This window comes from Panicum virgatum, chromosome 6N (assembly GCF_016808335.1).
Source record: "Panicum virgatum strain AP13 chromosome 6N, P.virgatum_v5, whole genome shotgun sequence".
NCBI lineage: Eukaryota > Viridiplantae > Streptophyta > Magnoliopsida > Poales > Poaceae > Panicum > Panicum virgatum.
This window is the reverse complement of record NC_053150.1, coordinates 3,097,038-3,124,880: the sequence shown is the minus strand read 5'-3', so window position 1 is coordinate 3,124,880 and position 27,843 is coordinate 3,097,038. Positions and strand designations below refer to the sequence as shown.

The following is a 27,843-nucleotide window of genomic DNA, read 5'->3' as shown; positions in this document are numbered from 1 at the left end:
TTCAGGAGACGACTGATACGCCACCAGAGCACCAGGACCGGTCTGACCGGTCGGGAAACCGGTCTGACCGGTTGGAACCGGCCCACCGAGACCGGTCTGACCGGTTTGTGCAACCGGTCTGACCGTTCCATTCGCATTGCACTGCTCTGGAGGTTTCTGACCATCATAAAAATTCATCGGCATGCCGTACTGTGGTGCAGGTATTGCCGATGATTCAGGATGCATAGTATTATGATAAAAAGTGCCATCCATATTAGGTCTAGGGGTACCACTATCATCAATCAAAGGTTGCTTGCCTAATGATTTATAAATCATATTTTGAACAGTAGCAAGAATCTTTTCTTGACCATTAACCACCAATTGAGAAATTTGCTCTAAAGTAGGCGGTGTTGTAGCACTTACAGTAGCACTTGATTTGGCTTGCTCATCTTCATCCGAAAGAATGACCACCTCCTTGTCTTTAGAGATATCACCCTTCCGATTCTTGGAGAAGTGAGACAAGAACCACCGACGCTTTTCTTCAAGTTCTTTTTTCTTGCGCCGCTTGTTCTCCTCTTCACACTCCTTTATGAAGGCTTCATAAGCTTGACGATCCTCGGGCGGCAATTCATCAACAGACGGTCTGCTGATGTTATCGGGATCGATCTCACCAGGATTTGACAGCTTCACCATGGTAGTAGATGGAATAGATTAGATCGGTTTTACAACCAAGATCTTTCTTCCCCAGCGGAGTCGCTAAAATATGTTGGCGCCAATCTAGGGCCAACACACGAACGCGCTTGATCGCGCAGCGAGCGACGGCACAATTTGCAGCGCCGATGCTCAGACCGGTCAGACCGGTCGGGGTAACCGGTCAGACCGGTTCGCCGGTGCAGAACGGCAAAATCCGACGAACGCTCGCCCGGGAGGGACCCCGTCAGGGCAAACGCGCGTAGGGTTGTTCTAGGATCGGCAGGCCACCTAGAACACCTTCAGATGTCACAGAGACGAAGGAAGAACAGCAGAAAAGGGTTGGAAAGAGCTAGGGTTTAGAGACAAAAGCAAAGGCAATAAACATAAAGAAAAGTAATGTATTGATGTATTTTGATCGATTGCATATCTCAATCGGCCGTGGCCCTTTATATTTATAGGGTGGGTGGACTTGTCCCGCAAGAAATCCTATTACAATTTTTCAATTTTTCAGCTATTTTTAGTTTTATTACTCAGCCACGTGATGTGTAGGTTCGAACCCTGTCTTTGCCGCAATTTTTCACATTTTTATGAATCCTCCCCCCTCCAATTTTTCTTTTCAATTTTCTGTGGCCGAATGGGTTTGCTCTCTTCCCATTTTGAACTTGCTCTACCTTCTATTTTCGTAGACCACCACACTTGATGACCCAGTGGGCAGCCCGACAACTGAATTACCAAATCTAAATCTATGAAAATCTCTAGTTGTACTCGGACTCTGCTTGGACCGGTCAGACCGGTCAGACCTACCAGTCAGACCGGTCGGCTCCTGCCGAATCGGCTACATCGTCAAAGACCGGTCAGACCGCCTGGAGCGACCGGTCAGACCGGTTGGTCTAGTCTGCTGCCAATTTTGATCGTCAACAAGCAGCTAGCTAGCTCACGACGACAAAAATGGCAGACTGGATCGCCTCGACTTCCGCACCACCTGGAACCCCTCCAAATGGCGCGGCGGCCCAACACCAGGTCGAGCTGCCGCGCATGGAAGCTGCACACGACGACGGAAAGCGGCAAGACGTGGCGGCAGGACGGCAGGCTGCCGCCGGTGATCCTCGCGCAGGTGACGATGGGGAAGCTGCACACGACGGAGAGCTGCAACATGTGGTGGCAGGACGGCAGGCTGCCGCCGGTGATCCACCTGCAGGGGACGATGGGGAAGCTGCAAACGGCGGAGAGCTGCAACACGCACTACTACAAATCCGGCTTCTTGTCCCGGTTCCAAAGGGTCATTTGTCCCGGTTTTGGAATCGGGATTCGCCTTCCGATTTTGGAGGCTTTTGTCCCGGGTGGCAGAACCGGGACTAAATGTCCCACACGCTATAAAAAATTTTGCGCCCCGCGGGATTCGATCCCAAGACCTCTTGCCTAGCACATGGTTTTTTTGCCAACTCAGCTAAGTAGTATATGTGACTCAGTATAGAATAACTTCCTTTTGAACTGTCACGTGGAGGGGCTTTTTGTCCGGGTTGGTAACACCAACCGGTACAAAAGGGTCACCCTTTAGTCTGGATTGGTGTTACCAACCGGGACAAAAGAGTTGGGCTTTTTGTCCCGAGTTGAGCCCCTAACCGGGACAAAAGGGGGACTTTTGGTCCCGGTTGGTGCCTCCAACCGGGACAAAAGGCCTCTGTCCCCTTCGCTGGCCCGGCTAGCAGTTGACCCGGGACAAAAGCCACCTTTGGTCCCAGGACCAAAAATAGCTGGGACAAATAGCCCGAATCAAAAGCATGTTGTGTAGTACTGACGTGGCGGCAGGACGGCAGGCTGCCACCGGAGATCCACCCGGAGGGGCGACGATGTGGAAGCTGCACACGACGGAGAGCGGCAACACGTAACGGCAGGACGGCAGGCTGCCGCCGGTCCGCAGGGAACGATGTCAGAATAAATATTGATCCACCCCCGAGGCAAGTTGATCTTTAGTTTCCGTTGCTTACTTTTGATAAGCAAGTATGCATTCATCAGTTCCAATTATATATGTGTCCTCTTAAGTTTTCTAGATTCATAGTTTTTATCCTAAATATATATCTAGATACATCGCAAAAACCATATATATATCTAGCAAAACTGAAGAGAGTATGTGATAAAGTATATGGCAAAGATCAAGTACTAGTATACAACATGATACTAGTACACAATTAGAATTGCTTAATTGCAGCTGCATCAACTTTTGAACTTCAGACCTCTAGCATTGATATCAATGGATGCAATTCTAAAGAAATGCACTGCACGTCTGCACCATCACTTGATCAGCTAGTACTACTATCATATATAATAATACTACTCCAATCATCATTGATAATCATTTTACTGTTGCTAATTGGAGACTCCTTTGAAGCCTCCACGTAAAGCTATCTAGAATTCTAGGTGGACACTCTAAATAATAATTTGAGGGCCAATCCTAGGTGGACACTCTAGAAAATAGAGAAATTCTAGAAGTTCTCACAAAAATCAGAAGCATCCGGTCATCAATCCGACAACATCATAATAGTCACTGGATTTGTTATCTTTTCTAATAAATTACCCAACTCTGCTATTTCAAAAGTAATGCAAATAACTCCCTAAACTTGCATATAAATTGTCCAATTATATCAATATTCAAAGTTAAAGTAACTTCTAAATCTGAATCTAAATTGTATAATTATAACAAAATATTAAAGCTACTATTTCTACCATTATCAATATATTATTTATATGAAAATACTACCCGCGATATATATGTGTCACCATTTATTCATACTTGTACATTTGTCAATTTCATCCATGTTCGTTATTTTTTTATTATTAGCTAATACTTATGTCTCTCAAATACTATCAAGGTACACAATTTTGATTATTAGCTAGCTAGATGAGATAACTTTTTAAAAAAAATTATAATACTTATGTCTCTAAAAAATATATATCATGTGCAGGAGCAAAGGTTGCTAGACTAATACTATTACAATTGCCACTATTGTAAGAGAAATTATTGGTTACAAAATCCTAAGCTAATTAAGAGAAACTTGTCTTATCACACCACAGCCAAAGCATTCCACATATATATGTTTAGCTGCACTGCAATAAAAATAATAATAATTGGTGGATTGTTTGTTCCTCACAACAAAACAGACACTTGTCATCCTCACTTTCTTTCTTTCAGGTAGCTAGGTCATCAATATAGTTAGCATTTTTTTAACACACATGTACTATTGGGATCTGTGTGGCACTACTAGAAAAAGAGTTATCCATCCACCATAAAATACCGGTGGGAATTAGACCTATACTAGGAATTGGACCCGGTACTAATATAATTAGTTAGTACGGGTCTACTAATTTCCACCGGTATATTTTTATGTCGATGAAAGGTCATGGAGGTCTTTCATACATGGTGACGATCAATTATGCAACCCAATGCTGAATATCTAAGCTCTGCCCTCTTCTTATTATAGTCCTTTAATTTTCAACCTAGTGCACGGTCCACAAGACCACAACTATATAGAGGACTCGGGATAGCTATTCTTGCAAAAGCTTAGTAGAAAAGGAAAATTTTCAATTTAATCTCTTCAAGCATAGCCAAAGTCTGAATAACCCTCTAAACTATAATTTGGTTCCATTTATCCCATAAACTATGCCATTTAATTTATTTCATCCTGTAAATCCATACACAAGTTAAATTTTAATTTCAAATTTTGCATGGTACTAGTGAACATCACAATGCATATTTAAAAAAATTCATCGTAATTTTTCATATAATTTCGAACTCCAATGATTAATTTATTATTAAATATCCTACCCTAGGAAAATAATGATAAAAAATTATGACATGTTTTATCTAACGGGTGTTATGATGTGTACTATCATTTTGTAAAAAGTTCAACTTAAAACTCCACCTATGCATGGAGAAATGAAAAAAAAATGTACTAGAGGTTAACTATAACCAAAGCGTATAGTTTAGGGGGTTATCCGAACTTTGACTATAGTTGAAGGAAGCAATTTAGATATTTTCCAATAGAAAATTTAATAACTATAGCTGCTTCTTGACAGAAGTCAAAGGGTCGAAGCTGGAAGTCAGAATGCATCCAGACCATTCTACGAACGAGAAGCACAAGAGGAGACGGCGCTGCACGGAACAGTGAGGCGGCGTAATGGAGAATTAATAAGGCAAGGAAATTTGCGTGAGTTTGCGGCTAAACAGAACATCAACGACATGCCTCCGCTATATCTCGCCATCTTCTTGGAATACAGAAAAGTTCAATTTACTTCCGTCAAGTATAGCCAAAGTCTGAACAACCCCTTAAACTATAGCTAGGTTCAATTTATCCTCTAAACTGTACCATTTAGTTCATTTTATCCCATAATATAATTTATCTTCGTTCTTTCTCCATACACAAGTGGAATTTTAATTTCAAATTTTGCATTGTACTAGTGGACATCACAATGCATATTAAAAAAATTATAATTATTTCATCATCATTTTTCATATCATATACTTTTAAACTCCAAATGAGAATTTTATTATTAAATATACAAACCCATCAAAATAACAATAAAAAATTATGATGTCTTTTTTCAAACGTATGTGTTATATAGTGTGTACTCCCATTTTGTAAAATTTCAACTTAAAACTCCACCTATGCATGGAGGAAAGAAAATGTCAAATTATATATATTAGGGGGTAAGTGTAACTAAAGGGTACAGTTTGAGGTAAAATGAATCAAATGATAGTTTATGGGGGTTATAATTTGTTAATAGATAAAATTTGATTTAGGACTTACAATGACAATGATAATAAAAGTTGATTTGCACCATTAACTTTTATTATAGTCCAATGGTCTATCTAAGAAAACATGATAAGAAGAATTGATAAATGATGAATAGCTAATTTCAGAATTAAAGTAGTAGGAAGATTTGTAGTACCCTATATTAAATTGGAACGAAAATAGCAAAATAAGTAGTCCATGCAAAACCAATTAATCAATAACTAAATTTGATAAAAGAAATGAAAAATTTATTTTTATTTCCACTGATATGTGAAGCATATTAATTAAATAAACATACCATATAGACTATATTAATAGGTAAATTTTAAACTAAAACGACTATACTCATATCTTTATGTGTGTAGTGCATAAATTTTGATGCGAAACTCCCCCATTAAACAATGGAAGAGGTGACAGATGGTAATTAGGGAGAAAACCATTGTCATGGACAACAAAACAAAAGTATTGCAATAATTTATTTTCAAGTACAAAGAAGTCTAAATGTTAGCCGGAAAAACTTAGCTAGCTTGCCACGCTATTTGCGCGGAGCATAATCACGTGCAGATCCATCAGGCATCAGTCCAAAATATCGGATTGACGGCCCAAAATAACTACTTGGGCGCACGAATGGAAAGGAAAGAGAGGACGTGCAAAAATAGCCCAGCTCAGCCCGCCTCGTGGTCGTCCATCGGGGTCTCGGCAAAGTCAGTCTTAAGTCTCCTCCGTCCTCCGGTGTCGGACTGCTCCGATGCACGAATGAGAAGACAAGCTTGAAGCGCCGACGGTTGCTTCCGATCTGCTCTACCAGCTGGCTGCAGGTACGTAATCATATGCTAGTACTTGGCGATTCCACTCCCCGCAAGGTCCAGAGCGGGGAGAGAGACCACCAGAGCACCGGCAATTATACATCAACAAAGTTGATAAAATTACCACTATCACCTGAAGCGCACATCAAACATACAATGAAGTTGGTGCAAACTATGATATGCTATATTCCGGCCCATTAAAGGCCACATCAACGGACTATTTCTCCGGTTAGCATTGGATTTATCTGCATGCATATAGAAAAATCAAGAATGATGATATCATTCCGCATGCACTTAAATCAAGAATGATTTTATTAAATCAAGAAAAAATCAAGAATGATGATATCATTACGACCGATGGAGGATCGGTCTTTATATCGGAGGAATTCAGAAAGTTTGCCGATGACACGGGGTTCAAGCTGATCAGATCATCTCCATATTATGCCCAGGCTAATGGACAGGCTAAAGCATCCAACCAGAGCCTTATCAAGCTGATCAAGAGGAAGATCGATGAATATCCTAGGCGCTGGCATGAGGTGTTGTCAGAGGCTTTGTCGGTCAAAACCCACCGGCGAGTAGCGACAGGCAACACGAAGAGCCGGGAGGTCACCGGGGCGCTGGCAAGCACTGCTCCAGAAAGGTGCGAACGTGCTTGCAACGATTTGCCTGCATACACAAACACGTGGAAACATAAGTCCGAGCCGTGGTCGGCTCCCCGGGACGACTCTTGCATCGGCTTTAAAGAGCCGATCGAGTCCCGGTGTCAGATTGGATCTGTTTGTATCCGGATATCAATAAATAAAGCAAATAACTGTAAAGCTGCTTCAATTAAATCTAGCTAATCTAATTTACGACGGTAAAAGCTTCACTGCTAGATCGGAACATCCTACACGTGATTGGGCCTAATGAACGTAATAAATGACTAAACCTTAACCAGAATAGAGGCCTAAGAACAAGCTAAAGCCGATTCCCGGATCAATTCCCTGTTAAGACTAAGGCAAAGCACCTACTACATCACCGGATCATCCAACCCGTTTGCAAGGCCTAATCTAGCAGATATTACCCCAATTCTTAAGTATAAGAACAAACCGTAACAGATCAGATCTACTAGATAGAAAAGAAGCAGGGTGTTGTCTCCATGCAACTAATTCTATGCAACAAGAATTAGCATAAGATTGAAACGTGACTGCACAGAAACAACATGATATTCGTAGATGGTAAGTAATAAAAGCACGATGAATCTACTAAAAGCCATGCTACGAATATCAGGATAATTAGCATTACTCGCCATAAAAAACGCTTCAGTACGAGTAATACCAAGGTAAAAGCAAGAACAACGCTGCCCTGATCGCAAGAAGCAATCAGGACAGCATGATGCTTACTTGGATGAAACCCTAAGATTAGGGGTGGCGATGCGCTGAGAGTTGTTGATTGCAAACGTGATGACGTCCTCTTTTTACGAATATCATAGGGTACATATTTATAGTCCGGAGACTTGGGAAACAATCTAAACTAATGTGTCCATATCGGAATCTATCTCTAACTGTAACACCCCAGTGTTAATCGCGATGCTAATCATGTGCTTAAACCACTAATTATGGACTTAAGCTCATCGTTGGCGTTAATCGAGTTCGTGTGGTAAAACATTGTTTAGCCGTGTTCGATCTCATTTTTCTCCATGATCCGAGCTTCAAATCAACTTTCGCCCAAAACAAAAGTTGTAGCTCTTATCGTTCTCTACAACTTCTATTTTGGCCAAATTTCACGTTCCAATGTAAAATTTGGAATTTTGGATGGTCAAAGTCAGCTAAAAACCACTCAATCTCGGTCAACGGTGACTCCCCTGTTTTGGTCAGTTCACCGCCGAGCTCGATGTTCGCGTCACCACACGTTGGCCGGCGTCGATCCTCGCTCTCCGCGCAGACGTGCAGACGCGTCCTTATCCCCTCTCCCAGAGCCGTGTCCGTTTTCCCCTTTCTTCTCCTTCCTCACGCGCGTGGGTTGAGCCGAGCTCGAACAGAGCCATCGCCGGCCGCCGTGCCGACCATCCTCGCCGCCGTGCCTCGATTCGCCGCGCCCAGAGCCGCACCACCTCGCCCTCCACCTCCACCGCCCCTCTCTGAGCCCGTTCGTGCCGCACGCCGGCCGAATCAAGCTCCCGACCGCCGGCCGCCGTCACCGAACCCGCCGGAGCTCCGCCCCTCCGTTGAACCCCCATCTCCGGCCGTACTCCGCCCAAATCAAGGGTGCGGTGAGCTTCCTCGCGTTTCCCTCTAGCTCTCCGTCCCTTTTCCCTCTCCATTCCGGCTCCAACCTCGCCGGGGCATAGCTGCGCCGCCGCCGCGGCCATGCAGCCACCGCGAGCGCACGCCGCGGGACGCCCCTGCGCGGGCCCCCGCAGCGCTGCCGCCCGCCCCGGACCCGCCCGATCCCGCTGAACGTCGCGCCGCCTCACGTGTGCCCCGCTGCCGCCCGAGCGCCCTGGCCGCTGCGCGCCCTACCTCCGCCGCCGGCTGGCCACGGTCGGGCCGGACCGCCGCTCCACCGCGCGCGCCCCTGCGCCGCCGCACGCGCGTGTGCGGGCCAAAGCAGGGGAGGGCGCTGAGGGCTGGGCCGGCGCCCACTGCCATGTGGGGCCCGGCTGTCAGCCCCCCTATTTAGTTTTTGTTTTCCTTTTTCAATTGTTATTTCGGCTGAAAGTTTGGTAATTTGTAGAAAAATGTAGAAAAATCCTAAAAATGCAAAATAAATTTTGTTAGGTTTCAAAAATCATTATCTTCAGAAGAAAAATGCTTGTGCTTGGTAAATGTCACTTTTGCCCCTGCTAAAAATTCAGTTTATGTTTAACCTAGTTTATTTAATACCGGTTGTTTTATTGCCCTGAAAATTATAAAATTTGTTCAGTAAATTACTTTTTGTATGTGTAACCTCGCTGACTGGCAAGGCAAGCCCCGGTGCATAACCCTTAATTTCAGTATTCAATTTTTGTTATATATTTATTGTGCATTTAGGTTTCTAGGAGTTGATTGGAACCTTAGATGCATGATCCCTAGGGTTCCTCAGTGTCTCTACTAGTATACAGGTCGTTAGTACTGCCATGCTTAATTAGGATTCGGTAGAAGACGACTGATTCCTGTCACTCGCGAGATATAGGTCTTGTTACTTATGAAAAGTTACTGGAGCATGAATCTTTGGGAAAAAGAAAGGAAAAATGGAGACCGCGCGGAGATGGATTGGTTATGGATATGGAAGTTATGGAAAGTAAGCCTCCGCCTGTGTCGATTGAGGACCGTACCGTTGTTGGCACTACTGATCGAGGATTAAATAGTACTAACTGCATGCCAGGAGTAGGAGGTAGTCGAAACCGGTAAGCTCAGTACCATATGTGCACCGGTAGGCGGACTTGATACTGTCTTCACCAGTGGAGCTAGTATACAAACTCATGGCTGACCCTTCATTGGTATCGGTGGGGCTAGCAGTCCCGGGTCGCAGGGCAGTTCGCCTATTCGGTGTGCATATGTGAAGGGTTGGTGTGTATAGCCCGACGGGGCATATACGTGCCGTGTTGGTTAGGTCCACCTTGCAAGGTTAAATCGAATCGATTTGCCGTGACTCGCGGATATGAGAACCTTGATCTCTCTGTCACATCGTAGTAAAGAAGTGGAATGAGTTTGAACTGAGAATGTTGGCTGTGGTAATCTGAAAAGATAATGTGATCAACCATGCGTGCTCTAGATGTTTAGGCAAATCTAGTTGGTACCTGATAAACTTAAATTGAGCTAAAATATTGCAAGTAAGGAACCAGTATTAGTAGCTTTTCAGCAAAACAAACTCCAGAGCCAAAAAGCTTGTCATGTCTAGTTATTGGGCTAAGTATACCCATGGACGGGTAAGTCTTGCTGAGTATTAGAATACTCAGGCTTGTTGTTGCCATATATTTTTTAGCAGGTTACGTTCCGGAGGACTCCAAAGAGTTCTGTGCCTCATGGATCGGTCAACCACTTCCTCCGGGTTGGTCGGTCGAGTGGGTCCCGTCTTCTCCGTGAAGTTCGGGCAGGTGAGCCTCACATCAGTGGGCAAGATGTGAAGTTCGTCTTCTGTCGTCGACGTTATCTATCGTTTTGTTTTGAAGCTTGTCTTTAATTCTAAATTACTTTCCACTGCGTTTGAACTCTGAGGTTTGAATTGTATTTCTGGCTTGTAAACTCTTGTTGTAGTGTAAGTTGATGCTTCTGTTAAACTCAGGTTGTAAATGGCTTTGAACGCTTTGTTGCCGGTAATTACCTGTGCTCGTCTTTTGGCGAGAGTTCCTGTGTAATCGATCCTGGTTACAGCAGGCGGTCTGAGTGTACTGGTTGAGTGTAGTAATTCTGGTTTGAGTTTAAATTTTAATTATTGCACTTGATTAGTATTATTTGGACTGTCCTGTGACAGCTGGCATTAGAGCTAATTGCACTGGGGGTGATTACTGGTGTACTTAACTACGTTAAGTAAACTTTGTTTTGCAAAAAATTTGGGTTTTTGAAAAGTTGACGCTTGATGCGCTAAGGAATAGAGTAGATAGTTCGTATGCCCTAATTATGTTCTATAAGTTAGGTGGCATCTAAGTATCTATTTTATTCCAGCACTTCCAGCATTTACTTCCCGTTAAACCTTACTTTTATACACAACTACTATTTTGTAACGACGCACCTACGTTGAGGTAAGCAAGGTGAGTATTCTGATAGTCCTTAGAATAGCCCACGTGTTTCATACGTGCGCGGGTCCCGTATGTTGAGCATACGAGGAGGTGATAAGGCTCAATTCAAACAAGCCTGTCTCTATCTGCCGCCTGATATGGAGTGCGGATTTCTTACCGTGTGATTGTGATCACGGCCATCTCGTAAGGCAATGTTACGAGGTGAAGACTCGTTATGCAGTTGGTCATAACCGTGTACCTTGGGACACGTGTACCTTTGGGTGTCCCGTAAGGCGATTTGGACGGGAAGTGAATACGTTGCTTCGGTAACATATGCAGCGCTGCCCATTCAGCGTCGAACGTTTGGGTGCCATCTCTATAGTGGATGGTAATGTATGTGTGAATATGTGGGAAACTGCATATGCGTTACCCGTGTGGCGTAGGACACATGGGGGCCGTTCGTGTGTGCTGGCACGAAGGGTCCAGAAATGGATGTTTATATCTCTCTCTTGTTGTCTTGGTTTGTTTGCAGGAACACTAACTACGTAAGCACGTTATGAATCCTTGATCGTAGGGACGACTAGTATATATAGGGAGAGTATGTAATTGTGCCACTAGTCGTCTTCGTATACCATATTTGGTAATTGTTTGGGTGAGAACGATAGAACGTGCATGCATCTTACATTCTCGAGTTGGTTGGTCGCTTCGTGGTTAATAATTGTGCAACCTTAAGACTGCGACGTTATAGCTAGCCGAGTTACCAACCTGCTGTTCAACCGATTAGATGCTGTTTCAACTGAAGCAAACCATTTTGTTCTCTTGGTGAACCATATCGTGAAGGGAACGATTCATGCTGTGTGTTCATATTAATTATGCACATTCTTTAAATTGCATGGATTAGTCCCGATAGCGGAATGGCTAACCAAGGGATGGTGCTTTTGCAGATGGGCAATAACAACACTGCTAACCGTGGAAATGAGGGTCAAGGAGCACAGCCACCACCGTCTTCCTCCTTGACTCAGGCTATTGCGGCTCTTATCGCTGACCGCAATGAGCAGACCGAATTGTTGAGGCAACTAGTGCAAAGCAATGCTGGCAGAGGTCGACAAGCACCACCAGCAGAAACTGACTACGTTGGTTTTCTTGCTACTCAACCACCTCTGTTTCACAAGGCCGAAGATCCCCTTGAGGCAGATGCTTGGATTCGCACCATGGAGGACAAGTTTGGCATTCTTAATTGCACAGAAGTGGACAAGACTGCCTTTGCAGCACAACAGCTGAGAGGCCCGGCAAAGATATGGTGGGCTAGTCATTTAGCTATGCAACCAACAGAGAGACAGATTCCCTGGTCAGAATTTAGAGAGATTTTTAGGGCACATTATATTCCAGAAGGATTCATAAAAGTGAAAGTGGAGGAGTTTCTAAATCTGAAACAAGACAACAAATCAGTGATGGAATATGCCAATATTTTCAATCATCTTGCACAATATGCTGCACATCACGTAGATACCGATGAAAAGAAACAAGATTGTTTCCAGAAAGGGTTAAATACTGAGTTACTCATGCGTTTAGCCGTGAGAACATTTACCAGCTACAGTGACTTGGTCAGTAAAGCTATTCTCCAAGAAGATGCAATGCTGAAGCATGAAAAGGGGAAAAAGAGGAAGAAATTACCTATTGGGTCTCCTGGGAATGTGGTGCAACGCCTACGCCTGGGATCCACTAGCTTTTCCCAAACTCAATATCAACTACAACAGGGGATGCCTGAACATGTGGCTCCTTCACAGTTGGAGCAAAAGAAACCAGTATTGCAGCATGTTTTTCGCTCCCACCCTGACCCGTGCAAGCATCGCCTAGCCGAGGGTTGCCATCACTCAGAAAATATCTGTTATACTCCACCCAAGCCGAGAAAAGGCTCTAGCAATACAAATAAGAAAAAGAAGGTGTCGTATGTTAAGGATGGTTGTGTGAGTTACACCACTTGTGAGGACGTGCCAGAAGGGGAACACGTGATGGAGGATATATTTTCCCTCAATGATCATCCAATTAGGGTTCTATTCGACTCTGGTGCTTCGCATACATTTCTTAGTAAGGCTTGTGCAGATAGGCATGGATTGAAAATTGAGTGCATGAATACTTCATATAAAATTCAATCCCCAGGTGGTCAAATAATCACGAACCAAATGGCAAGAATGGTACCAATCAACTTGGCTGGGAGAGTCTTTCCGACCAATTTTATCATTCTCCCACATCAAGGGATTGATATCATATTGGGTATGAATTGGATGAAGGCACAAGGAGTTGTGTTGGATACTCGGGCGCATGCTGTTCATATCAATTCACGCGCACATGGTTCTACGGTGTTACTTTTGACCAAGTACAAGGCACACAATACAACCATAAATAAATTGAAGGGTAAAAGCTTAGAGAAGATACCTGTAGTGTGCGATTATTCAGATGTCTTTCCAGAGGATTTACCTGGACTGCCACCTAATCGGGACGTTGAGTTTGCTATTGAACTCCAACCGGGTACATCACCTATCTCTAGAAGGCCATATCGGATGCCACCAAATGAATTGGCAGAACTGAAGGTACAATTGCAAGACCTACTGAATAAGGGTTTTATTCGTCCAAGCTCATCACCGTGGGGATGCCCAGCTTTATTTGTGAAAAAGAAAGACCAAAGTTTGAGGTTATGTGTTGATTACCGGCCTCTAAATGCAGTTACCATCAAGAATAAATACCCATTGCCTCGCATTGATATTCTCTTTTATCAGTTAGCCGGAGCTAAGGTATTTTCTAAGATAGGTCTTCGATCCGGTTATCATCAAATAAAGATCAGACCTCAGGACATTCCAAAGACTGCTTTCTCCACTCGCTATGGTTTATTCGAGTACCTAGTCATGTCTTTTGGATTGACTAATGCTCCAGCTTATTTCATGTATCTTATGAATTCGGTTTTCATGCCTGAGTTGGACAAGTTTATTGTGGTATTCATTGATGACATCCTGATATACTCCAAGAATGAAGAAGAGCACGCCAAGCACCTTCATTTTGTTCTTCAACGTCTACGAGAGCACAAGCTGTATGCAAAATTCAGTAAATGTGAATTTTGGCTTAAAGAAGTTCCTTTCTTAGGCCATGTCATATCTGCAGAGGGTATTTCAGTTGATCCAGGAAAAGTTCAAGATGTATTGGATTGGGAGGCTCCAATATCAGTTAAGGAAATCCGCAGCTTTCTAGGACTAGCTGGGTATTATCGTCGATTCATACCAGAGTTTTCAAAAATTGCTAAGCCTATGACCGAGCTACTCAAGAAAGGTGTCAAATTTCATTGGAATGACAAATGTGAAGAGGCTTTCCATACTCTGAAAAAGCTTTTAACTTCTGCACCTATCCTGGCTCAACCTGATACATCAAAACCGTTTGACATATACTGTGATGCATCTGGTACTGGTATTGGTTGTGTCTTGATGCAGGAGAACCGAGTGATTGCATATGCGTCTAGGTCACTCAAACGCCACGAGGAAAACTACCCAACTCATGATTTGGAATTACCTGCTGTAATTCATGCTCTGAAGATATGGCGGCATTATCTCTTGGGTAGTCCTTGTCGCATCTACACTGACCACAGGAGCCTTAAGTATCTTTTTACTCAACCTGATCTGAACATGCGCCAAAGGCGATGGTTGGAACTGATAAAGGATTATGAACTTGAAGAGCATTATCATCCGGGTAAAGCGAATGTAGTTGCAGATGCGCTAAGTCGCAAAGCTCATTGTCATTGCATCTCAGCTATACCATTAAGCGAGTCTCTTTGCTTTGAAATGGAGAAGCTGAACTTGAGCATTGTACCACATGGCACACTGGCCCATCTAGAACTCACTCCTACTCTTCGTGATCTAATCATCACAGCACAAAAGAAAGATAAAGGAATAAAGGAAATTCAGAAGAGATTATCAGAAGGAGATTCGAAAGTAAGTTGTTTTCACCAAGATAGTGAGAATGTGTTATGGTTCAAGAACCGATTAGTGGTGCCTAAGGATTTTGCACTCAGAAAGCAAATTCTTGATGAAGCTCATACCTCTCGACTATCAATTCATCCTGGTAGCAACAAAATGTATCAAGACTTGAAACAACAGTTTTGGTGGACTCGGATGAAAAGAGAGATTGCCAAGTATGTGTCAGAATGTGACTTATGTCGTAGGGTCAAAGCTAGTCATCTCAGACCAGCTGGAATGTTGCAACCCTTGAGTATTCCTGAATGGAAATGGGAAGACATCAACATGGATTTCATTGTCCGTTTACCTCGAACTCAAAAGGGTTATGATTCGATCTGGGTCATTGTAGACCGCCTAACCAAATCCGCTCATTTTCTTCCAGTTAAAACAATCTATTGAGCAAAGAAGTATGCCGAGTTGTATATGGATCGCATCCTATGTTTACATGGAGTGCCAAAGACTATCATATCAGATCGAGGGACCCAGTTTGTTGCTCGCTTCTGGGAACAATTGCATACTTGTTTAGGAACTCGATTGATCCGCAGCTCAGCTTATCACCCTCAAATAGATGGCCAAACGGAGAGAATTAATCAGATTTTAGAAGATATGCTCCGCGCATGTGTTTTAGCCTACTCGCAGAAATGGGATGAATGCTTGCCATTAGCTGAATTTTCTTATAACAATAGCTATCAAGAAAGTATTAAAATGGCACCATTCGAAGCTTTATACGGTCGTCGATGCCGTACTCCTCTGAATTGGTCCGAAGTTGGAGAGAGGACTATTTTTGGACCTGACATGGTTAAAGAAGCCAAAGAACAAGTTCATCTTATTCAAGAGAAATTGAAGATTGCACAGTCCCGTTACAAGAGTTATGCGGATAAACGGCGTGACCCACTTGTTTTTGAAATCGGTGACCACGTCTATCTGAAAGTCTCACCTTGGAAAGGCGTGCAAAGATTTGGAATAAAAGGAAAACTAGCTCCCCGCTATATTGGCCCATACCCAATTGTAGAAAGATGTGGTCCAGTAGCTTACCGGTTGAATCTTCTAACAAAATTTTCGGCAATTCACAACATCTTCCATGTGTCTCAATTAAAGAAATGTCTGAGAGTTCCAACTGAAGCTATTGATAGTGACACCATTCAGTTAGAATCTGATCTCACTTATCCTGAGCATCCAACCAAGATACTTGATCGCAAGGATCGAGTTACTCGTCGCACAACCAACCGATTCTACAAAGTTCAATGGAGTAATCACTCCGAAGATGAAGCTACTTGGGAGCAAGAGGAATTTCTTAAAGCCAAGTATCCTGATTTCCTAAGCTCTCATCAAGGTACTTTACACTTGAACCTTCTTGTCTTATATTTTCCGTTATGCTTGAATCTCGGGACGAGATTCCTTTAAGGGGGGAAGGCTGTAACACCCCAGTGTTAATCGCGATACTAATCATGTGCTTAAACCGCTAATTATGGACTTAAGCTCATCGTTGGCGTTAATCGAGTTCGTGTGGTAAAACATTGTTTAGCCGTGTTCGATCTCGTTTTTCTCCATGATCCGAGCTTCAAATCAACTTTCACCCAAAACAAAAGTTGTAGCTCTTATCGTTCTCTACAACTTCTATTTTGGCCAAATTTCACATTCCAATGTAAAATTTGGAGTTTTGGATGGTCAAAGTCAGCTAAAAACCACTCAATCTCGGTCAACGGTGACTCCCCTGTTTTGGTCAGTTCACCGCCGAGCTCGACGTTCGCGTCGCCACGCGTCGGCCGATGTGCAAACGCGTCCTTATCCCCTCTCCCAGAGCCATGTCCGTTTTCCCCTTTCTTCTCCTTCCTCACGCGCGTGGGTTGAGCCGAGCTCGAATAGAGCCATCGCCGGCCGCCGTGCCGACCATCCTCGCCGCCGTGCCTCGATTCGCCGCGCCCAGAGCCGCACCACCTCGCCCTCCACCTCCACCGCCCCTCTCTGAGCCCATTCGTGCCGCACGCCGGCCGAATCAAGCTCCCGACCGCCGGCCGCCGTCACCGAACCCGCCGGAGCTCTTCCCCTCCGTCGAACCCCCATCTACGGCCGTACTCCGCCCAAATCGAGGGTGCGGTGAGCTTCCTCGCGTTTCCCTCTAGCTCTCCGTCCCTTTTCCCTCTCCATTCCGGCACCGACCTCGCCGGGGCATAGCTGCGCCGCCGCCGCGGCCATGTTGCCACCTCGAGCGCACGCCGCGGACGCCCCTGCGCGGGCCCCCGCAGCACTGCCGCGCGCCCCGGACCCGCCCGATCCCGCCGAACGTCTCGCCGCCCCGTTCCTGGCCACCCTGCACCGCCGCCGGCGGAACGCCGCACGCCGCCGCCCCGCGTGCGCCTCCGCCCCACCCCGCGTGTGCCCCGCTACCGCCCGAGCGCCCTGGCCGCTGCGTGCCCTACCTCCGCCGCCGGCTGGCCACGGCCGGGCCGGACCGCCGCTCCACCGCGCGCGCCCCTGCGCCACCGCCGCCCCGCGTGCGCCTCCGCCCCACCCCGCGAGTGCCCCGCTGCCGCCCGAGCGCCCTGGCCGCTGCGCGCCCTACCTCCGCCGCCGGCTGCACACGGCCGGGCCGGACCGCCGCTCCGCCGCGCACGCGTGTGCGGGCCGAAGCAGGGGAGGGTGCTGAGGGCTGGGCCGGCGCCCACTGCCATGTGGGGCCCGGCTGTCAGCCCCCCTATTTAGTTTTTGTTTTCCTTTTTCAATTGTTATTTCGGCTGAAATTTTGGTAATTTTTAGAAAAATGTAGAAAAATCCTAAAAATTCAAAATAAATTTTGTTAGGTTTCAAAAATCATTATCTCCAGAAGAAAAATGCTTCTGCTTGGTAAATGTCACTTTTTCCCCTGCTAAAAATTCAGTTTATGTTTAACCTAGTTTATTTGATACCGGTTGTTTTATTGCCCTGAAAATTATGAAATTTGTTCAGTAAATTACTTTTTGTATGTGTAGTTCACTGAAAAATTTCCTTGGGTAAAAACTTTGCGTGTGTTGCAAATCCATTTATGCTCGATTTATTGTAGCTAGTAGCAAAGTAAATGTTTTCTTTTCTCAATAATTGTTAATAAATTTTCTTTGCATGTGCTATGAATGTATTTTCAGGCTAGTAAAGTTTTGTGATTTAGTCATGTCGGCAAGTTGAGTTCCTGCACATGTTTCGCTCCTAGCCGTGGTTTTTCTTTTTGTGCTGCCAATTAATCTTTCTTTCGGTGTTGTCATTTCATCTTGAGTACTTGTATCATTTCATTGCACCATTTTAAGTCTTGCATGGCTTCCTTTTTCATATGTGTAGACGTCACGAGCGAAGCCGTCTACGAGTTGGTCGCTGAGCCGATCCAGGAGCCACAAGCAGGAGAACCGCAAGCCGAAGCGGCCGTCGAGCCAGATCCAGAAGTCGCTAACCTCGCTGACTGGCAAGGTAAGCCCCGGTGCATAACCCTTAATTTCAGTATTCAATTTTTGTTATATATTTATTGTGCATTTAGGTTTCTAGGAGTTGATTGGAACCTTAGATGCATGATCCCTAGGGTTCCTCAGTGTCTCTACTAGTATACAGGTCGTTAGTACTGCCATGCTTAATTAGGATTCGGTAGAAGACGAGTGATTCCTGTCACTCGCGAGATATAGGTCTTGTTACTTATGAAAAGTTACTGGAGCATGAATCTTTGAGAAAAAGAAAGGAAAAATGGAGACCGGGCCGAGATGGATTGGTTATGGATATGGAAGTTATGGAAAGTAAGCCTCCGCCTGTGTCGATTGATGACCGTACCGTTGTTGGCACTACTGATCGAGGATTAAATAGTACTAACCGCATGCCAGGAGTAGGAGGTAGTCGAAACCGGTAAGCTCAGTACCATATGTGCACCGGTAGGCGGACTTGATACTGTCTTCACCAGTGGAGCTAGTATACAAACTCATGACTGACCCTTCGTTGGTATCGGTGGGGCTAGCAGTCCCGGGTCGCAGGGCAGTTCGCCTATTCGGTGTGCATATGTGAAGGGTTGGTGTGTATAGCCCGACGGGGCATATACGTGCCGTGTTGGTTAGGTCCACCTTGCAAGGTTAAATCGAATCGATTCGCCGTGACTCGCGGATATGAGAACCTTGATCTCTCTGTCACATCGTAGTAAAGAAGTGGAATGAGTTTGAACTGAGAATGTTGGCTGTGGTAATCTGAAAAGATAATGTGATCAACCATGCGTGCTCTAGATGTTTAGGCAAATCTAGTTGGTACCTGATAAACTTAAATTGAGCTAAAATATTGCAAGTAAGGAACCAGTATTAGTAGCTTTTCAGCAAAACAAACTCCAGAGCCAAAAAGCTTGTCATGTCTAGTTATTGGGCTAAGTATACCCATGGACGGGTAAGTCTTGCTGAGTATTAGAATACTCAAGCTTGTTGTTGCCATATATTTTTTTAGCAGGTTACGTTCCGGAGGACTCCGAAGAGTTCTGTGCCTCGTGGATCGGTCAACCACTTCCTCCGGGTTGGTCGGTCGAGTGGGTCCCGTCTTCTCCGTGAAGTTCGGGCAGGTGAGCCTCACATCAGTGGGCAAGATGTGAAGTTCGTCTTCTGTCGTCGACGTTATCTATCGTTTTGTTTTGAAGCTTGTCTTTAATTCTAAATTACTTTCCGCTGCGTTTGAACTCTGAGGTTTGAATTGTATTTTTGTCTTGTAAACTCTTGTTGTAGTTTAAGTTGATGCTTCTGTTAAACTCAGGTTGTAAATGGCTTTGAACGCTTTGTTGCCGGTAATTACCTGTGCTCGTCTTTTGGCAAGAGTTCCTGTGTAATCGATCCTGGTTACAGAAGGCGGTCTGAGTGTACTGGTTGAGTGCAGTAATTCTGGTTTGAGTTTAAATTTTAATTATTGCACTTGATTAGTATTATTTGGACTGTCCTGTGACACTAACTCAATCTGAACTAAATCTAAGGATACATGACCCACATGGCTCAAATGCTCATGCAGGAGCCGATTCGTAATCCTCCTTCAATTTCCTCATTAAGCCCAACTCACTCTCGGCCCATTAATTAACTTGTTAAATTATGACGATAACAATTTGAAAAATTAAAAAGTTGTAAATCATAAACAGATTATCTAAACAAAATTTTGATTGCACCATTGGCCCGTTGGTTTCTTCCTAGAAAATCCTAGAAAGCACTTTGACTGTTAATTAGGGTATTAAATAAAGACAGTTTACAAAACAAACTCCAGAACCCTTGTGCTAAAAACCCTGAAGGATCTAACGAGACTTTTGACCGCGTGATTAGAAGATTGTTATTGTAGCATCACTATAGCCAATCATCAATTAATTACCGCCATTAGATTCGTCGCGAAAAGTTACATCCATCCATGAAGAGGTTTTGCAAATAGATTTCATTTAGCAATCGATGCATACACGAATCCCTCCTAGAAGAATCCTAGAACTGGGAAATCAAACAGGGCCATTAACTTTCGTTATAATAAGATATTCAAAACAAAATCCCACTTGTGTATGTTTGCATAATATTTTTAAAAATATTTTTAAATACTAAATAATTAATTTCGGATACTAAATAATTAATTTTGAATACTAGGAATAAATATTTTAGCAACACAAACAAATATTTATTTTTATGAACAAATAAGTTAAATATAATGAACAAATAATAATGTACTACGAAAAAATATTACGCATTACGAACATTTGATTGTATAGGACAAATAGTGAACAACGAATATCATGAACAAATGAGTCATCGTTACAGAACAATTTAATCTACAAAGTAAACAAATAACTTGATGTTAGAAACAAATTAGTTACACGTAGATAAATAATATTACATGAAGAACAAATGCTCATTTTATTAATGAGCTGCCTTGAGCCAAAACTTAAGTTTTTAGCCTATGTGCACCGGCAAACGCTAAAGCTCCCTGCAGTATGCGGATATAGTAAAATTCACTGCACCGGGTACTATGTAAAAGGAGCGCTAAACAAGAGGATGGGATCCGCTATTTCTAACGGGACAGAGGAGAAGCGCCCACCTCGCCTCCAGCAATTGCTCCCCGCGCCCACGTTGGCCGCTGCTGGTGCCCTGCCGCCGCTGGGCCTTCCACGCTGTCGACAGCCGGATGCCTCCATCGCACCTCCATCTCTACCTCCGCCACGCCTCCGCCTTCGCTCGAGTCACCACTCGCCAAGTGGTTAAGCCCCATACCCTCCCCACCTCCGCCTCCGATCTAGAGCACTCCTCTCCAATGGCGATGGCCCCGGCACCCCTCTCGCTCTCCACCTCCACCCTGTTCGCGCCAGGCAGGCAACCGTGGCGCAGGCGGATGGTGGTGCACGCCACCGAGGGCAACCGTGTCGGTGGGGGCCGTAGGGGCTATACATCGCGCGGGTGGCAGAATAGGGATCCATCGCCTGAACGCCTCCCCCCTATTGGGCTATATGTTTGTTTATTGAGCCCAATAATAGTTGGACGGTTCGCTGCGCTCACGTACAGAAAACCAGCGCATTGTTACGCTTCACTGACTGTTTGTTACATCGTGCAAACATTAGCAATTGTGGTCTTATTTTGAAGATCTTGTCTTAACAAAGATAACGGTGTAATCGAAATTTAATTTTGATAGATATTTTAAAATTTATAATTTTTTTAGTTTGAAACCTCTTTGCATGTGGCTCATGTCATCAATTTTTTTTATCTCACTTGATATTGATAAGAGTACTACTCCTAATGCAGATGGGCATAACGTATGACCCAAACAACGATCGCACTCCTCCCTTCAGGTGATGGTTCCAACAACCATCACCTGAAGTGATGCATAATCACGCTCAGTGGGGGTGCCTGCTCTCCAACGGGCAGCCGCAACAAGCGGCGCCTACTCCGGCGGAGGATGACGCCGCAACACGAGTCGCTGGCCGTGTGCGCCCGCGGGCACCGCCACACCTCCGCCCCCGCCGCAGGCTGCTCCTACGCCCCGCCGAGCCTCTGCCTCGCCGCGTGTGGAGGCGAGCCGGCGAGTGGCGCGGACAGAGCTGGTGCTGTCGTCGCGCGCCCCCAAGCTGCCGAGAGAGAAGGCGCAGGGGAGGTAAAAGAAAAGAGAAAAAATCTAACTTGTGGCTAACCGGCTGGTAGTTGGTATAGATGATGAGATATAGAAAATAATAGGTGCAGAAAAGCTGAGTATAGAGAAGAGAATCTCGATGACCAAAACAGAATATTTTTCTTAGAGGATGGAAATAGAATATGACGAGTACAGATAGCTTTACTATCGGCTATTGTTCTATTATTTTGTTATTACATCATTGAAGTTTGATAATTAGAATTAATATAATCATAAAACTATTTATCAGTTGAGGTTTGTACATGCTCGACGTTTGGGGAATTTTGTATATTTATAAGTGCTATCAACGAGCTAAGCCACGCTGCTATATTTATGTATTTTATTAACGAGTTGAGCTGGTTCATTAAGATAACGAGACCGAGCCTAGCCGAGCCGAGCTGGCTCGGGATCCGGCCCTACCGAGGTATATCGCTCGCAAATGAGCAGGCACACGAGTTCATTACTTGCAAGAGGACCACGATGGGCCAAAACGACTTCAGCCCAGGAATGAAAAAAGGGGAGAGGGCGCAAAAATAGCCCAGCTCAGCCCCCAACCTGCATAGCCGTCGCTCGCCCGCCCTCGTGGCATGGTTTTAAATCACCGGCTAAGACATTTAGCGGCAAGATCACCGTTACGGTGTTTAACGGGCTATAGCCGGCATTTAGCGAGCTATAACCGGTTTTAACGGACTAAATGTCATAGCGGTTGTCCTTTCTAGAGGCTATAACCGTCTTTAACGGAAGCTATAGCCGGCTATTTACAACTCTGCCTCGTGGTCGTCCCTCGGGGTCGTCGGTCGAAGTCTCCTCCGATGCCGCGGCTTTGCCAGCGCCTACGACTCGTTCCTTCCTGTCTATTCACTTCCCTGTGGGGAGGGGAGGCCTTCTCCCCCTTCACCTTCACTCCCTGTGCGCGCGGGCGCGGCGTTACTGGCCGGCTCCCGACTTGCCAAACCACCAGAGTGCCAGACGCGCGCCGCCGACCCTTCTCCGTCCTCTACTCCGGCCTCCAGGCTCGCCGCCGCCGTGCCTAGCTCATCGATCGGTCACTGCACCTTGCAAGTTCCCAGACCCAGCCGTGATTCCCCTTCTCCGCCTTTATCCCCATGGCTGCTTGGTAAATTAATCCCGTCCGCCCGTACGCATCTTCTCCTCTAGTAGCGTTTCGAGGTGGCGGGTGGAGAAATCAGAGGAGATCGAGGGAAGCCGTCATCGCGCAGCCTCCGCTAAGGACATGGAAGCGGAGGAGGTTCAGGGGCAGCCTGGGAGGAGGCCGCGCAGGGTGGCCCGGCGGCGGTCCGGCGTGTACGAGCACTTCACCCGTTTCAGCGACGGCGACGGGAACGACAAGGCGCGGTGCAAGCGCTGCCAGCTGGTGCTCGGCGCGAGCACCAGGAACGGCACCAGCACCCTGTGGGCGCACGTCAGGATTTGCTGGGGAGGCGAAGCCGCTGATGCTGCGCGGCGGGCACCACGGCCGCCGGTACCCGCCGGCGCTTCCCCGTCACGCTCCCGTGGTGGATCATCCCAGGGTCGTCGGGAGACTGATGATGGCCTCGAAGACAAAAGTGCAAGCAGCAGTGCAGACCTTGCTCGGATGATCGCGCTTCACGGATACGATCCATCCGTCGTGGAGGACGACTACTTCAGGAGCTTCGTGCGGAGCCTGGACCCTGAATTTGAGGTGCCCTCGCGCGTCGCCATTGAGGAGATGTGCGATGGGATCTTTGACGAAGCAAGGAGGGATTCCTTCTCCAAGCTAAGGCGCGCTCCTGGGCGGGTCGGCTTGGCAGTGGGCAAAGCTGAAACACCCGAGGCAGGGGAAGCCATTTATATAGCATGCCACTTCATCGATGATCAGTGGAATCTTCATAAATTCGTCCTGGATGCTTTCGTGGAAGACGCACACCATGATGTTATTGTCGGGGATGTTCCAATATTGGGAGTCGGTGTGTTTCTTGCTCTTGCTGATGTCACTGATCTTATTTCAGGGCATGAAGATAGGCTGTCCATGTTGGCATATGATATTACTGACTGCGATTTTCACCCTGCACTCAAGAACTACATCGATGACATGAACTCTGATGCCAATCTAGGTTATACCGCTACGACCTACGTGGACACCGTGCTTCACTTCGTTGCTCGATGCATTCTTCCACCTCCAAGCGTCACTATCGGCATTTTCCAGGACATGAAGAATTTAAATTTAACCAGACAAGAGCACCATCAACTTCTTTCGGAGCTTGACCTCGACTTAGAATGGGCATTCGACAAAAGGTGGTGTGCATGCTACTCTTCTTTGCAGGTTCTAAGCAAGCGAGGACTTGTAGAAGCAGATTTACGTGTACAGCTATCGTGCAAGGTCTGGGAGCAAGTATACCGCGGCATTCAGACAATTTCTACCTCCACCTTTCCCACTTCGAATCTCTGTCTTGCAGAGTTGATTAAGCTGAGGGAACTTTTGCATTCTGAACTAGCACGGTTCAGTGGAGATGATGCAGACGTTCAAGACCGACACGATTATTTACATTTTAACAGGAAGGCCATAGATGTTCTTAGAGGGGCAAGTGGCACTTTGGACAAGGCTGTACAAGATTCATACCTGGTTTGGTCAGTACCACTTACACTGGACCCCCGGTACAAACTCAGGTACATTGAATTCAGCTTCGAAAGAGCGTTTGGTTCAGAAGCAACAAAATACATCACTGAGGTGAACAATAAAATCAACAAGCTGTATGCAGATTATATTAAAAAGTATGGTACAACCACTGATGCAGATCATTCGGATGGTGCCAATGAGACGGTGGCCACCACTAGCGTTCACCCATTGGAGCAAGCATGGAACGAACGAAGACGTTCACAACATGACATGGCTGTTCAAGTTAACAGTTGTTACCCAGAAACCCAGACAGAACTCGATCGTTATCTTCAAGATCCTCTTGCCCCTGAAGATTTCGACATTCTCAAGTGGTGGAAGGCTCACAGCTCGGAGTACCCGATGGTTGCTCGGATGGCGAGGGATGCTCTTGCCATGCCCACATCCAGCAAGCTTTCTTCTGACCAGTTTGCCGAGGTCAGGAGCATACTTCGTGGTTATTCCAAGAGACGGTACGGGGATACATCTTCGTCGTCATCAGAAGGAGGTGACATGATTCAGTAGCTCATATAATTATATAAGATGTAGCATCTAAAGTACTTCTAGCAGTTCCGCATGTACGACCCTTCCAACTTCAGGGCTCCCTTTTGTCAGGATCGGATTCATTATTATTCATCTAATAATTATATGATTGTTCATTAAACTGATGACCTTGAACATGTTCAATCGACAAGAACCAAGAACATCATCACCAAAAGCACGTCAATAACAGAAACAACAAGTGAAACCAATGTACTTCCAGATACATTTTCTATGATTCTCACCAGTAATGGACTCTCATTTGGTCCAGCAATGGTACAGCAAAAAGATACTAGATGGATAAGAGGTCGTCAATGCTGTCTGGAATGGTCACCTTCTTCAGCCTTCATTACCGTGGGAGAGCAAAGTCTAGTGCATCGTTTCGAAACAAAACAACAGAGGTCCATCAGAAAAGGTGCAAACAAGTAGGACTTCCGTGAAAATCAGAACATCAAAGGAAATCACAGGACTAAAAAAAGATCTTCTACTGTTAAATAAGAGCTCATAATTAAATGCCAAACAATGTGTGAAGTAGAAAATTTAGTATCTGATATTCTGGTAGCGATGAGAAAGCAACATAAACGTCAATACACCTAAGCACTTTGGTATGGTCACCAAACAAGCTGAGTCTAGAGATAACAAGCTACAACTCAAAGAAAACAGAAAATGATCTCTACCCCACAGCATATTTCATGGTTTCGGTTCTGGCATTCCAATTCTTCGAATGCAAAATGGGTCTCAGTTCATGATCCGATAATTATGTTTGGTACCTTGCATAATCTCCCAACTACATATATTGTTACACAGACATCAATGCGCTTGCCAGTTCCAAAAAAAAAAGAAAAAGAAAATTACCCTTCCACAATCACCAAAATGATCAGAGTGCTCTGTTACTGCATAATGATAAAGCCAAACTTAAACAGAAGCCAAAAGTTCCCATGGAGGTATGCAGTTCTTTTTTCTGCTACAATTTCCGTTAAGAAAATTATCTAAGACACGCTCTCATGGGCTACTCCTTACAGAAGAAGGGGGAGATATTGAAAAATATTTCACGACATAGTAGCATGTGAGCCATTCTCTTTCACGTTGCGTCCCTAGCCATGATCAGATGCGCTTGATCAAACCTAACAGAATGATTATCAGATTAGTTATGAAAAATGGATTTTGATAAATATAAGATAATTACTTGATGATTGATGTACTCCACAATATTATTTGCGATCATTTGATATTATCTTTGGAAGCAATCTGTAAATGTCCAACTTTAGTTTCATCAAAGCTTGGATTTTCTGCATAACTTTGAAACCCTTCAGTGTTTTTTATGGAGTTTTTAGAATTTTAGTATGCCACAAATATATAGGAAGAAAGAAACATGCAAAGGTGGAGATAAAAAAACAGGGCCATGAGTATATTCAGTCAGGCAAAGGTTTTTAGCCTTTCACAACGAATCTCTATTCTTGATTTCCCTACATGCAGATAAATACTATGCCTGTTTCATTGGTTTTATGAATTGAAATCATAGGCACTAGACAGAAATGGTTGTAATAATAAATTTCTAATTTACCACCAACAAGCAATACAATCAATGCTCTTGAAACTAACAAGTTCAACAGATTACTACTGTCAATCCAATGGCTTGATATACCCTGTTCAGTCAAGATGACTAGATGAACAAAGATCTTAGACTTTTGCACTCCTAAGTAAATATGAAATGATTTTTGGAATAAAAATGCAACAACCTAGCCTCATGAGTTGACGAATTTGATAAGAAATGCATGACATCACAATTCTCACACCAACAAAGCAGGACATTTCATCACCAGAGAACACAGAATGTAAGAACAACCAGCGGAAATATAACCAATAACCATAGCCTTCGACCAATCACATAACGCAAAGAGAAGGAAGCAGAATGGACCACCTTGGGAGAGGCAGCTCCAGCATGCCGAGTCGGCGGCGATGCAGGACCGCAGCCGCGCGGCCGCCACCGCGCTGTGCAGCGGCATGAGCGACTCGAGGCTCGCCAGCGCCGCCGCCACGACGGGCCTGAGACAGGCAGGATCAGCGAAAGGCATCCCATTTAAGGCTCCCGGGATCGCTTCGAGCAAAGACCAGTTAAAGGCAGGAACACACAAAAGGATTCAGGGAAGTTTGGGCATTACCTGCGGATGCGCGGTGCCGCGAGAGGAGACCTCGCCGCCTGGAACAGCCTCTCCGCTGGGGATCTCGACCGGAGCGCCCCTGACCTCACGATGGCGGCGGCGGCGGCGGCGCGGCACAAGGATGCCATGGATTCTAGCGATGGAGAACGGTGACGAGGAGAACAGGGTAAATGCTTAGTTGGGCGAAGTTCTGTCCAACTTCATTAAGCCATGGCCCATGGGCCATGGTAGCCCACTGGGCCAAATGCGTCCGAATTTGTCACAGAATTTCGAAATTCCAAGATTTTCTTTCTGTTGCAACTTTTGCGTGAATAGTTTTTTTTGCGTGAATAGTTGGATACCCTTCATGGAAAGGTGTCATTTTTGTTACGAAAATATTAATATCTGAAAAAATATAAATATTTACAACTGTTTTTTACAGAATCTTTTTTTTTTTGCGATATGAAATAACACTC

At 45.1% G+C, this 27,843-nt stretch overlaps 2 protein-coding genes across 5 annotated transcripts; one reads left to right on the top strand and one right to left on the bottom strand.

The window, feature by feature from the left end:
* The first annotated feature begins 22,935 nt into the window (after positions 1 to 22,935).
* LOC120677583 (zinc finger BED domain-containing protein RICESLEEPER 1-like) lies at positions 22,936 to 24,973 on the top strand. The gene is made up of 2 exons (XM_039958736.1): positions 22,936 to 24,700; positions 24,829 to 24,973. The coding sequence occupies exons 1-2, from the start codon at positions 23,286 to 23,288 to the stop codon at positions 24,848 to 24,850; spliced, it is 1,437 nt and encodes a 478-aa protein (XP_039814670.1). The 5' UTR covers positions 22,936 to 23,285; the 3' UTR covers positions 24,851 to 24,973.
* Positions 24,974 to 25,392: 419 nt separating this feature from the next.
* On the bottom strand, positions 25,393 to 27,564 carry LOC120677584 (protein NONRESPONDING TO OXYLIPINS 2, mitochondrial-like). Of its 4 annotated transcripts, none has more exons than XM_039958738.1 (3): positions 27,389 to 27,564; positions 27,145 to 27,272; positions 25,393 to 25,595 (listed from the first exon to the last, which is right to left on the bottom strand). In XM_039958738.1, the coding sequence occupies exons 1-3, from the start codon at positions 27,514 to 27,516 to the stop codon at positions 25,576 to 25,578; spliced, it is 276 nt and encodes a 91-aa protein (XP_039814672.1). In that variant the 5' UTR covers positions 27,517 to 27,564; the 3' UTR covers positions 25,393 to 25,575. The 4 variants fall into 4 exon arrangements, with proteins under 4 accessions (XP_039814672.1, XP_039814674.1, XP_039814673.1 ...); XM_039958740.1 differs by having other exon boundaries at positions 27,148 to 27,272; XM_039958739.1 differs by having other exon boundaries at positions 25,396 to 26,350; positions 27,148 to 27,272.
* Positions 27,565 to 27,843: the final 279 nt, after the last annotated feature.